This window comes from Neopelma chrysocephalum, unplaced genomic scaffold, assembly GCF_003984885.1.
Source record: "Neopelma chrysocephalum unplaced genomic scaffold, ASM398488v2 Primary Assembly neopelma1_43, whole genome shotgun sequence".
Classification (NCBI taxonomy): Eukaryota; Metazoa; Chordata; class Aves; order Passeriformes; family Pipridae; genus Neopelma; species Neopelma chrysocephalum.
In genome coordinates, this window is record NW_020897702.1 from 18,998,692 (window position 1) to 19,013,030 (window position 14,339).

Genomic DNA, 14,339 nt, shown 5'->3' on the forward strand with positions numbered 1-14,339 from the left:
CCAAAGCATCTGGTACACTAAAGTCATATGAAAATGTCCTTTGGCCACTTTCAGTATGTACTTTTGGGCCCCTTCTTTAAATCAGTACTGAATCTTTTTCCATGTGAGAGAAGGGCTCAGATATTTCCCAAATATAAGAATAAAACTGGATCTTCTGCAGGTTCAATTTCCCACTAGGTTCCCAATAATGGCACTTGAAATCTGACAGTGACACATCCCACAAAACTGCTCCTTTATCATCTTTCTTTACAGCAATAATTAATTTAAAAAGAGAAATTGTTGACACCCCATCGCTGGACGTGTTCAAGGCCAGGTTGAATGGGGCTTTGAGTAACCTGGTTTAGTGGAAGGTGTCCCTGCCCATGGTAGGAGAGTTGAAACTAGATGATCTCTAAGACCCCTTCCAACCCAAGCCATTCTATGATTCTGTGATTCTATGAAAAATTATCAGTAGTTGGTGCTTTCTTAATGTGTTTTTGTACCTCTTCTGTCCTACTTCATCTATTTTTATTTTCTCTTCTACTTAATTCAGAAACTATTTAAGCGAGGGTCTGTCTTTTCATTCTGTGTTGTGGTGGCACTATCACCCTACACGCTAGTTCCCAGTTTTCATAACAGATATAAAGAAATCAGGTAAAAAGTACCTGAAAGAAGGAGTTGATTTTGCACACTTTGTTAGTACCAAGTAATGAAAAGTTAGCAGCTCGAAAAATAGATTTTTAATTTTTTCCTCAAATTTGGCTTAGACTTTAAGATTTCACCAAAGGATGCATTTACCTGAAGTCTAAATGTAGGTTATAGTAGAAAAGATACTTCACTCAAGTTTACTCCAATTCTTGTGCTTCATTGCATACATAATATTTGAAACTTGCACCATCAGTAACATTGGTAAGATATAAAAAATTTGTAGTGTCATTATGCCAACAGGGACTTGTTAAGGTCAGGGGAAGGGAAGGAAAAGCCAAAGTGAAATGTCCAAATATTTCAAAGTTACCAGAAAAAGTAGCCTGTAGGAGTGAAAATGAAACAGAGGAAAAGTTGAACTAAACATTAAGAGTGACAGAGGTGTGTCTGGGAAACAAAAAGTGAGATTTTAAAATTTGAGGCCTGCAATATTTACTTCTGAGTCTATAATTTCCCTCTTCAGAATCAATCTCTAATAAATTTCAATTAAATTCACAGAATTATAGAGTTATAGAACTACAATTTGAGTTGGAAGTGACCTGGATGTGTTTCCTATAGTCCAACTCATTCTCCAAATAGAACCAACTTCAAAATTAAAGCAGGTGTCTCAGGGCCAATAGTATTTTAGAAAAAATTTTAAGTCCTTATTATTTTAGAAATATTCAAAAAGAACTTCGAAAATTTTGTACCCACAACTTCTGTGAGCCAATGTGAGCTGAATGCCAATTTAAGCTAAGAAAAGCATAACTCTGACAGAACTTCTAATCAAAATGTAAGAACCTGATTATTGGAAATCTAGTATTATGAGTTAGCTGCATGGTTCTAAAGGGAGAAAGGCTTTCAGAGGTCAATAGAAGGGACAGAAATCCTTTGATTATAGGACAGAATTTAAGAATGAGCTGTATTTTGCTTGCAACTGTAAGGTTATAGGTATGTAACTGTAATTTGATGCAGTAACAATATTTTTTTGTAAGCAAGAGAAAAAGTGTTACTTTTTTGTTATTGAGGATTGAGTGCAAAAGACATTGCAGAAAAAACTCTCCCATGGTAAAAGCTGAAGCCAGGGGAGTTAATCAATTTACTCTTAATTTTAATCTTTCTTTTTAGTCTCTAAAATTCCACAAGTTACCTTACTAATGCCTATATCTCTTTTCAGTATTTTACTGAATAAAGTACCTGAATAAAATATGTTTTTAACTAGATTCCAAAATTGAGAAAAAATTTTAACCAAACATTTTCTTCTTAGAGACATAATCACTCAATGTTATAGTAACTTCTACATTTCTATTGCATGAAAAAGAGAAAAGTAATATTTTATACAAGTTTCCTTGAAACACAACTCTGATCACTTCTACCCTCAGATGTAGCTGTAAACCTCCTATAAACTGCTTCTATAAGCAATCAAAAGGCTTTGAGATAGCTACAAAAAGAGCATATATTACTAATAACATTAAATACACTGTTTATATAGCTCATATTTCACAATCTCCTTGTGTTTTTCTGAACTGGTGATTTGTAGTAGGAAGCAAAGAGAAAAATAATTTAAATCCCTTAGTTGGAGAATGCATACATGAAAAAAATTAAGTGGGACAGTTGACAGAGGCAGCAGGCATCAATGTAAAGTCAAGTCACATAGAAGTACATTTTAAGATACAATATACTTCTGTTTTCAGAAAGATTATGCCATTGCAAAAGCTATTTTATTTTAAGCTGCAAATTGAATTATGATTAACTTCTGAATTTATGCTTAGAGATAAAAGAATTACATCAATCATTCCCAATGGTCAGGGATATCCCAACTCCTCAACTTCAATAAATATTAGGATTTTAATATATTTAATCCACGTGATGTCTGCAGAAGCAATAAAAGTTCTCAGGTTTCTTGAAGAAAATTACCCTTAGCTGCAAAATTTTGAAAATATCTGAAAAGGTTGTGAATTGATTTTATGACTTCAGGCTCCGGAAGTTTTCAGAAGCTGACTTTCTCAGCTCCTTACTGCTGTGTAATGATGACTTCACAAAATTATTTGAAGATAGTCTAATAACTTGCAAGATTATAAAGATTGCTGATTTTTGAGCCTTTGGCCTCAGAAGCGCTGGGTCAGTCTTTCAGGGTTGGGAAGCACTTGTAGCTCTCATGATGGTCAGCTGCTTATTCAACCTAAGTCTACTGCAGAATCATACAATCTTAGAATCATTAAAGATTCTGGAAGAGATTGTCAAGTCCAAACTTCAGTTGAATACCACCATGCCCACTAAACCATATCACAAAATGCCATGTCATCTCATTTTTTGAACACTTCCAGAGGTGGTGACACCATCACTTCCCTGGGCAGCTGCTTTGCTTAACCACTGTTTCAGTGAAGAAATTTTTCTTAATATTCATCAAAACCTCCCCTGGCACAACTTGAGGCCATTTTCCCTTGTCCTGTCACTAATTGCCTGGGAGTTGTAGACAGCAACTATATATAACTAAACAATCAAGAAATCCCAAATGTTTCAAGTAAGCAAGCTGTAAGGGAGGTGAGTTTCTACCCTACCCAGAGAAAATTGATATTTAAAAAAAAAATAAAAAAAAATTTAACAAATACTATGTCTGCCATGAAGGGGGGAAAACTCAACAACTAAAAACCAACAACAACAACAAAACTTCTCAAGAAAGTGAAGAACAGTCTGATATTGCAAGTTGACCACATGAGCATACCTATAAAAGAAAAGAAATGCAGGAATCATAGCAGGAAATTCTAATATTAAATTTAGCAACCCTTAAGTTTTACTATCTAGAGATAAGAAATAAATTTTCTTTCCTTTAAAAAGGCCTGACTTTTAAACACTAGTGTAAGCCATCTTTCATCCAAGTTACATCTCCTTGTTTCTGTGAGGCAGATGGTATAGGGACCACATGACAGTCCCTGTGGATGTGGCCACCTCCTGGAGGAAATATGGAGTATATTCAGTAGTTCAGTGACATTAGGGCTTACTCCAAAAACCAGGGTTAGTGGATGGTCAGGACCACACATTGGATATACAGGAGGCTATGGGAATTTAAGGGGACACAAATATTCAGAACTTTTGGCTTCATTTTCTAAGAATGCCAGAAGTGCTGTCAGCAACTCCACAGCCACACAGGTACCTCTTGGAGCCCACAAAATTGTCCAGAAGGGACTGTGAGACTGAAGTCAACATCATGTCAGAAAACAGTTATATACAAGAGAACAACTTTACCTAGTGTGAGTTAAAGTAACTTAACTAACCCCCTCTAGTTTTTAAAGTTTATATAATGAAAATGACAACTGACCCAGCACCACAGAGTACAATTATAATTAACAGGAGACTTTTCTGAAAAATGTCTGTGCTGCCTTGGGGAACAATGTAGGTCACAGCATCAATTAAAAGCAGAACAAACTCTTCATTGCCTCCATAACATTTAACCCCAAATCATCCTGCTGCTGTAAATTAAACAACTCATGGTGCATTACATCACAGCAGTGGAAAAAGCCAAGAATAACTAGTTTTAAAATTTATTTCAAGCTCCAGCACTCACTTTACCCAACATAACATGGGCAAGAAATATGCAATACTGATGTTACCACTATTTTCCTCGTCTTTGTGGAGCAGAATTACCATCTGTATATTCAGTTTTCTTTTACATAATCTGGATATTAATGTTCAACCTCTGCAGGAAAGCATATGAGAATTACTCAATTGATGATTAAAAACAGCAGTCACCTTTGCTGCTGACTGCAAAGGAAATACCAGATTGTTTAAGACTCTAGTCTTCAGTTTTAAAGCTCTAGTGAACACTCTTCTATGCAGGAAAGTGGAACATAGGAATAAATCACTTCAGATAAAATGTATCTGCAGGGGTCATTGCAGGCATTTTACCTAATTACATTTCTAATACTATAAGAAATATCCAGGATGATTTTAAATAGAAGTCACCCACAAATTTAAAGACTTTCACTTTGAAAGGATTGTCCACAAATACTGTCCCTTTTTGAGATCAATAAATTTCTGTTTCTTAACAACAATTTTCAGCAGAATTCAAACCATAAGAAAGATATTTGGTAATAAAGCCTCTCAAATATTGTTGACCCTTGTGTTTGTTCATCTAGAAACATTGGGCAATATCTCAGATGAAATCAAATATTTTGAAGTTTTGTTGTTAGCTTGAGTGGGAGGGAAAGAAATTCCTCTGCTTAGCTTTTGAGATTGGAAGGGCAACTGCACAGCATTGATAAGCTGGAGTGCCTGAGCAGTATCTGACAAAGCCCATTGAGAGACCACAAGGGAACATCAACTGACAAAATAAAGACAGGGAAAACAACTCCTCTACTACTCATGAGCGTACATGTACAAGCGATGAAAAGGTACTGCAGGCAAAATTAAGACTTCCTGATGTCCATGCAATACTTGCAACTCAAAAAATTCTTCACAGAGAAATAATTCAATAGGGGCATTTAGTCAAGAGCAAAGACTTATTTCTGAAAAATTAACAGTGTATAAAGCTAAATAGCTATGTTAGTTAATAAATACATCTCAGGCAAGTACAAAAAATGGATCTGTAAATCAGAGAAATTCCATTTTAATACAATCAGGTTTTAAGACTCAAACTCTTCCTACATTTTTGCCTGTATTTTTCAAATTCCAATAAGGGGTAGGGTACAGGACCACAGTTCTGTCTTCCTACTCAAAATGTTAAGATTATTCAAAGAATGCCAACTTCTGATTAGCCCTTTCTCCATAACATAACATCCCAGTGCCAGTGTTGAGGACTTCAATTTCACTGTTGAAGGCTTTCAGCAAATCCAGAATGAAAAAAAATGGAGCATCCAAGCTTTAGAGAGTTTCCAAGTTGAGTAAAAAACAGGAGACAAGAGATGCAACCCATTCCTCAACAGTTCTCATTAGGATTTCACCAAAGTTTTAGACCCCTCACTACTGACACATTGAAATTTCTTTAGACATTAAGACAAAGACAGACCTTGCTGATGAACTGAGCAAAAAGCACAAAAATGTTTTTTGAGAGACTTCACAATTGAACAATGGACCCTTCTGTCCTTGCCTAACCAGACAGGAGAGCCACTTTCTCTCAGGGAATGATATAAAGTAAGGTGGGAATAAGTAAAGGTACTTTATTTTAGGTGCAAGTCAAAGCAGGGCGCTCAAAAAGAAATGTTATAATGGGATGTAGTGGGGGGACAAAATGAAGATCATTTTAATTATACTTTCTCTAGGTTGGTAAGTGCACCTACAGATTTGTAGGCTAGAGGGTTGCAGTTTCTTCTTACCTCTAAGGTTCTAGAGTGTTTTCAGATGAGAATATATAATTCTCTGCTCACATGTGTAATGGTAGTATAATAATGAATTAGTACTATGTAAAACAGATAGAAAAAGTCTAAAGACTCTTGAGCCACTACAATGCTTCTCAAAGCCCTTTTAAAAAGGAGAGGAAATTTTTTCACTCTTTTATAGATTGGAAAGCAAAACGAAAGAGAATGAAGCAAGCTGTCCAACAAGACTCAAGAAACTAGAAATCAAAAAACCATATCTTATGTCTAGAATCTCATTTTAAAGACCACCCAATCTTCAACCAGTTATACCAAATATCACTGAGATGTAGATGTCAGACAGACAGCACTGGAAAACATCAAGCCCTCCCAACCAAACCTTCCTGTTTCAATCAAGATTTAGAGACTCCAGATTGAAAATCAATGAAGGAAAATTAATTCAGAAATTCATGATATAGAAGAATTCAAACTTCATCCTTTACACATGTGTGAAGGCCAGGAGGTTGCTGTACTGAGCTTTTTAAATGATCTGCTGTATTGTGGAGACAAAACCAAAAAAAATTTAAAAAGTAAAAAAAAAAAAAAAAAAAGAAAAAAAAAGAAGGAAAAAAAAGATATATCTCCAAAAAAAGCACAACAAAGCAAAAATAAGAACCTCATAACATATTGTGATTTTTTTTTCCCCCTGGGACATTAATAACAAAAGTAGGGATGACTAAGAATGCAGGTGTCCCTTTTTTTTTGTGAGAAGTCTCTTCAGGTAAGTGGTTTTTGCTTACTGAGCTAGAGCAAAGAATAGGCACCTCAAAGATCCAGGGTATAAGACAAAAAGCACCACTGGATCATTGAGGTTAGCCTAATGTACTGCCAAGCATAACACTCACAACAGTTTCTCTTGAACTGAAACATGTGCATCTATTTCAGAAAAACACTTAATCCAAAAAATATAACAAGATTGAGATCTACCACTTTCCTTAATGGTTTGTCCTATATTCTCACTTCTAAAAACACCTGCCCGGCCTTGGTTTTCTCTTACTCTGGTACTCATTCTGCCTTTCTCTGCTACTTGGAAGAATCCTCTTATTCCCAGTCATCCCACAGAAATACACTGTCATTAAGTCATGTCTCTCTCTGGAAGAATTTTTCTCTATTCTAGTCTCTTTTCTCTCTTTTGATATATATTTAATACCTTTATAAATTAAAGACTCCAAAACTTGGCACAATATTTCCATAGCCTCACTGTTGCACAGCCAAAAACCACTTCCTTATTCTTAATTTTTAGTGGGCTTTTTACACTCAAAGTTCATAGTACAAGCCTGCTGAGTTGTCTATTCTTTCCTCTGGAACATTCTAAGCATCACTTATTTCAGCTGTAGGGGGCCTCTATGTATGTATGGCTGGCATTGCTTCCTCTGGCTGTGTAATACTTCTCGGTAATGACAATTTTCTTTGAATGGCCTCTGTTTGCCAGGCTAGACTGTAATTCGATGGCACTATCTGATTACTGTCTCCTCCTTGTTTCCTACTTTTTCAATCTTTGCATCATTTTCAAATTTTAACATCCAAGAATTCATGCTGCTTCCCAAATAATTTGTGAAAATATTGAAATACGTTTTCCATGCCCAGTTCTAAATCCTAGAAGACTTTGGAGAGAGTCTATTTACAAGAGGATGCAGTGACAGGACAAGGGAGTGGCTTCAAACTGAAAGAGGGTAGGTTTAGATTAGCTATTAGAAAAAAATCTTCACTGTGAGGGGGGTGAGGAATTAGCACAGGTTGTCCAGAGAACTTGTGGCTGCCCCATCACCGAAAGAGTTCAAGGCCAGGTTGGATGGAGCTCTGAGCTACCTGGTCTAGTGAAAGGTGTCCCTGCCCATGGCAGGGGGTTTGGAAGTAGATGATCTTTAAGGTCCCTTCCAACCCAGGGCATTCTATGATTCTATTCTATGATTCTGTGAGCCCTGAAAATTTTTATGCAAGGATCATTTCTCATTGAACAGTACTTTGAGATGTCAGTCCTTAAGGAATATTATTTTGATAAAGTATACTGTTATTTATTTACAACAGATACAATATAAAATTACATAAATGCCTTACAAAAGCCTAAACAAAACCTAGGACCATTCAACAAGCAAATTCACATGCTGGAATTAAGTTTATCTAACACAATTGCTTTTCTTTAAAACTATGCTGACCATCATTAATTTATTCTCATGCTTACATTTTTACCTAAATCCTCATTAGTCTTTCCAATATTTTTTCCAGGGCTGCAATATAACTAACCTGCTCTACAGCATTATTTAGGAAAGAAAAGAAAGTGAAAATAATAGCATGACACTCACACTCCATATCTCTAGAATTTAAAAAATTCTCCAACAGATCTTTTCAGCATCCTTTTTTAAAGCCCTTAGGTGAAAGTTACCAAGTAATGAGCCTTCTGCTTTACTTATTTTATCACTGGCAGATGTTGTTTAACATGCTTTGAAAGATTCAGTGCTGTTTGTACAGTAGGGACACTGGATCTCCTACCACCATATGGGCTTGTTAAGGAGCAAACAGCATTTCCCTCCTACTGTGTGCCACTCAGTATTGAAGAGGTATCAGAGTTTTTGTTCATCTTTGCATGAATAAATGACACAATTAATTAAACAGTGATTGACTGGCATCATTTCTTTTTCATTTTAGCATTACAAAAAAGCAGCACAAATTAGCTATTCACATCCAAAATAAACCAAGAAATAAGCTTCATTAAACTTTTCTCAGAATCTTGGAAGGCAGAAATTGAGTGTCCAGACACATACTATATGAGTTCTTATCCATTACGCTTGCCACTGAATTCATCCTGGATTGCTACCTTAATCACTATGTATTTTTGGCCCTTACATTAAGGATAATTAAGACATCATAAGCCATTATAAATTAATGTCCAGCTGGCAGAGAGCTGTGCAAGATCACTTAGAATCCTCATCTGTCCTGTTTATCTCAGCATCTTGTTAACTCTGGATAACAAAGGATAGCAATTTGTACATCAACAATATATCACTTCAGACTACTTTTACCAGAAATATCCCATTAGTGTGCATTATCCTCATATCTAAAACTGCATTCTTTTCCTCTTGAGATTGCAAAGGACCCAGCTGGCAAACAGGCAGAATATCAAGTTTCTCACATATCTATTATCATAACGGCAGGAGGTCATACACTGAAAACTGAGAACACAAATGCAACATAAACTAAACTGAATATTTTGATAACAGAAATTTACAGAGGTTACTATTCTAAAGGGTTTTTTTGTACTACTGTTTCAATGGCTACTCCTCTATTGGAAAAGCCCTTTCATTAAAAAAGCAAACAAACAAACAAAAAACCAAAACAAACCACAAAAACCCACACCAAAACCAACTTCCACAAGGCTTTTGTCCGTCAGGCTTTTCAGGTCCATAAATATACTTAGTCTTCCTGTCCTATATCCTAGTCTGGTCCTGCCTATTACACCACAGAGACCGATTGCATCTCTGCTGGACCAACAGGCAATAAAAAGAAATTTCAAAAAGATAAAGTGAAATTTTCCTTATTGCATGAGATCTCCAAGTCTAGACACTTAGATCTAAGTTATTTGACCATAAAAAATGTCTAGACAATGGAGAGAGCCAATCATTTTTAGGGCATGATCCATCTCCATCCAAAAGAGACATCCAAATCAGGTTAAAAGAATTGCGCTCAGGACAAGTCTCTCTGTTGGCCACCAGCTGAGGCTTCTTATATACCACAGTATCTTGGCAATTAGTGAAGCATTTAGGCAAATATTTTTTTTAACTTGAAATGGGTGCTTTTGGGTCTAGGGAAGCATTGGTAGAGAAAAATTGGCAAAATTATGAAGCAGCAATTCAGAAACTATTTGCTTTCCTCACTTATTTCTCACAGCCAAATTCACTACTCTCACCTGTGTATTAGTCCATTCCATTTCAGGAAAAGGTCCCAGCTGAAGGCCTCTACCTGTGGGATTTTCTTCCTCTTGGCCTTTCTGGAAGTACATAGAGACATCTACTCAGGACATGTTCCAAACTCAGATTTTTCATTGTCTTTGCATACGGTGCTCAGTTGTGTGAGTTTGCTTCCCAGGCTGTTTTTGGGGGAGGGGGCTCACTCATGCCCTTGAAGCTGTAAATTGGTGTTAACACACGCTGAATTGCCCAGAGGCTTTATAACAAAAATAAATTGGTACTACATTATATCGTATTAAAAATGGGAGGGCATATTACTGATTATAAATATATATGGAAGAGCTATTTATCCTTGAAGGCAGAAAAAGTATGTTATGTATTCTTTACAAGAATTAACACTGTACTACTGTATTTAGGTTTATTTTTAGTATGTAGCATCTACCAATCTCATGTAATTATTAGCAAATCAAGAAAGAAGGCTATAAGGAATAAATAAACATTCTCTTGACAGCCCACCTCTTTCTAGCTAAAATTAGAAACAACCCTGTTGCTTCTAAATTTTAAAACCCACTCTAATTATCACTACAAATTTATGAAGTTCTAACAGTAGGAGGGTATACATTTGCTTTTAATGAACATTAGGCTTCCATTTTTTGTGAAACCGAAAATCTGCAATGAATTCAGTCTCCCACATAGACATGAGTCAATGCCATTGTAGAAAACACAGGAGTTCTTAACAAACAACAATATCGAAAAGCCATGTCAGTAAGGGGAGACCTGTTGCCAGGATCTGTTTTTATTGACAGCAAAACTACCATGTCTGTAGCTATGCATCCAATAGCATTTTTTTACACAATGTTTAATACCTAAGGGACTGAAAAGCACTTTTACAAAGGCCATATTCATTATGATGTTTAGGTAGCTAATCCTCACCTTTTACTAAGTTACTTTAGTGACTTTTTGATTCTATTTTAATGCAAATTAAAAAAAAAAAAAAGGAGAAATCATAGAATAGCTTGGGCATGAAAGGGCCATAATGATCATCTACTTCCAACCCCCTCTGCCATTGGCAGGGACATCATCTATTAGACCAGGCTCCTCGAAGCCCCATACAACCTGACCTTGAACACTTTCAGGGATGGGTCATCCACAGCTTCCCTGGGCAACTTGGGTGCCTCACCACCCTCACCACCCTCGTAGTCAAGAATTTCTTCCTAATATTTAGTCTAAACCTGCTCTCTGGTGGTTTGAACCCATTCCCCCTTGTTCCATTACTACATGCCCTTGTAAAATGTACCTTCCTGTAGACACCCTTTAGGTATAAAATCGCTTTTTTTTATGTATAAAAAGTAACAGTTTTTCACTCTCAGCTACAAGATTAAGTCTTTTTTAATAGCTAGCATAAAAATCAGCAAGCATGAAACCATTGGGCTAACAAGTCATTCAAGGAAGTCTTGAAACACTGTCGGTATAGAGGAAGGCTAATAATAGTCAAAAAGCTCAGGGTGTAGGACTTTTTAATGTTTACTATAGTCTAAGGAAAAGACTGCTCTGCTTAAAAGGAAATAATGCTGTCATACAACAATATTCTTAAGAACCGAGGCTTATATTGATGCTGTCAGTCTTCAGGCATTTAGATGTGTCAGCTAGGAGCAGAGTCCGCTGAGACACAGGAAACTCCCGAGAAGACTTAAATGCACTGAGTCACTCTTCAGAGGATGCATTCCCACCTCAGTGAAGTGAGATTAATTGAGGTCTGAATATTCAATTGAGCTTATACAGACAGGTTTTTTACATGAAAAATGCCTAGAGTACTTTCTTTTACAGTGTAATGGGTGGCTGCGGATTCCCTAATATAAGCACCAAGCCAACTGGGAAGCATTTTATGGACAAGTCTGCTGGAGCTGATGTACTTTGTCCACAGTAAGTTTCTGTGCATATGTAGTTTATTTTGAATACTTTGTTTTGGAGACTTTTGAAAAGAAATGTGTAGTTCCATAAGTACAGACAGAAGAAATGCACACAGAGCAGTAAGCATTTACCTGACAGAGGAAATCCCAGATGCAAAAATACAGAGTAAGGAACACCTCTGCGGAGATCATTAACTAAGGAGGAGCCAGGAGTGAGGTTCTCTAGTAAAATGGCCTTCCCTCAAAATATGAATGATTGCTGTGTATAAGGGTTATAACTATTGTGCTGTAATCACTGATAAAAGGACACCAGCAGAACTGTATAATTTTGGGGCACTATGTTTTCAGATAGGCACTGAAAAAGCCAAAAGGAATCCGCAAGAGGAGACTCATAACCTAAGAAAGACTGAAAACAGGATATTACATAGGGATAGTGATCAGTTATCTCCACTGAGAGAAATAACAGAGAAATCACTCTAAATTTGCTGCTGTGAAAAAAATCCTTTAACTACTAGGGTGCTAAAACATTGAAAGTTTCCAGTCCTTTCCATGTCTTACATTCCGTGACTATCGCTCTCATCCATGAGAGGTTTATTACCCAGTAATTTTAGCAATTTTAATTTGGAACCAGATGATTAACAGCCAGCTAACAGCAAAAGGCATATTCCTCTCTGATAGCTTAAAATAAAATAAATACATACTTGCTTCCAAAGTAAGATTTTAGAAATGACACTAGTGGATGTAGTGGATGTAGAAATGTAATCCCATTTGTAAAAATAGTCTCTTGAATGAACTCAAATGCAAGTGAAGTAGCATTTAAACCAGCATTCTTAAGCATCAAACTGTATACTACAAATGTGGCAACCTTAAAGGCGAGATTGAGTTTCCAAAATAGAGTTGTCTCATGTCATTAGATGCATTAAGGTATCATTTTGTCTCCAGCTGATTCTTCAGAACAGTACGGGTTTCCTTCTGGCATTTCTGACAGCCATATGCATATCTCAGATCTTATAGGACATCTAAAATAGCACTATATGCCTATCTTAGACAACTGAATCTCACCCCCAAAAGTCCTTTTTACTTTAAGGAGATATTCTATTTTCTAGGAGACATTGTCATTTATAGTAGTTATTATTAAATACAAATATATAGTTTAAATATAAAAATTGGGTTCATTGCATGAACATTCTAAATCTCCTGCTCTTTAACTAAAGAAAAAAAAAAGTCAAGCTACCTTAAATGTTACGAACTACCATCAATCTAAATATCCAAAATTCCAAATCCAGTAAAAGTTTTACACAAGACTTAGAGCCAAACAAGTTTCGGTGTCGAAGTACTCCACTTTCACAAGGGTTTAAATACACCTATCATCTGGAAAGCCTTGCTAATCTGTAGATTAAGGAAGGATCGGTTTATTGCCATGGAAAAAAAATAGCACCTATGACATACTGGGAAGTCACATGGCCCAACAATAATTACCTTCATACAAGAATATAATGCAGTATCATAAAACCAAAAGCCACACCAATAAAACTGAGGAAAATAAAGTTCTCTGTTTAAAAAAAGTCTTCAAAAGAAGATATCATGAAAATCAAAGTTCCTGATAATCTTATGTAGAAGGCATTGAAGTACTGCTATGCAAAGTAATAGTAATAAAACATGAACATAGGGAGAAAATGTGTAAAGAAAATTATTATAGTATTTACAGAGAAAGATATGAAAAATTTTTGCAATTACAGGAACTTCAATCTACTGAACAGTATCTGTGATCACAGTGCTAAGTTCAAGTCTGTTCCTTATGCTAGTGATGTAATTACTATAGATGAATTCTGCAGAATCTACACCTATGCAATTAATAGTCTCTTAAATCAGCAATTAGCATGAGAGGATGAACTTTTGTGTTGGACAATTGCTTTTAAACTAAAAATTTCATTTATGTCAGACAATGAGAGAAATGCAAGTTTCAGTGAAAAGCTCAAAAATATACAGGAGGCTACAATTTCCTTTTAAAATTTGAGTAATTCTTCTTATCAATTTACAACAGAATAATAAACAGCTGATAGCACATTGGTGACAAGTCCAAAAATACTTTTAACACAGGCTTGTGAATGAAATGAAAATTCAGGAGCAGCAGATGGCTTTAACTGCTGTTAAATGTGGAGTGTTTTCCAAGAACATGTTGTATGTAATGATAAGTAGCCAGAGACAGAAAGTTTCCCCAGTAGTTTTAATCCTGAGCATACAAGCTAAGTGAGGGCTTTCAAGCTTTGGCTCACTGCAACATCCTTATATTTTACCCTTGTCTACAGTAGCAAAAATGCTTGTTATTAACATGTGCCAGCAATGGATGCAATTACAGCAGCAATGAGCACAGTTTCACAAGCAGGCAGGTTTAACATGGGCTTTCTGAAACAAGGATAGTTCTTGGCTGTGCTTGCAGGTTAATCACATTCAGCACCAGCATATCCATTGTCAGCAGTGGATAATTATGCCAGTGTACCCAATGCCTC

At 36.1% G+C, this 14,339-nt stretch overlaps 1 protein-coding gene across 15 annotated transcripts in view; it reads right to left on the reverse strand.

Moving 5' to 3' along the window:
- Positions 1 to 14,339, reverse strand: part of DLG2 (discs large MAGUK scaffold protein 2) — a 1,039,246-nt gene that overhangs the window by 632,403 nt on the left and 392,504 nt on the right. For 5 of the 15 annotated variants that reach the window (XM_027677530.1, XM_027677521.1, XM_027677516.1 and 2 more), the window contains one exon: positions 9,919 to 9,999. The exons of the other annotated variants lie outside the window; for them this stretch is intronic. In XM_027677530.1, the coding sequence (XP_027533331.1) occupies positions 9,919 to 9,999 (81 nt within the window). The remainder of the gene's footprint in view (positions 1 to 9,918; positions 10,000 to 14,339) is intronic. 15 annotated transcript variants of the gene reach the window in all.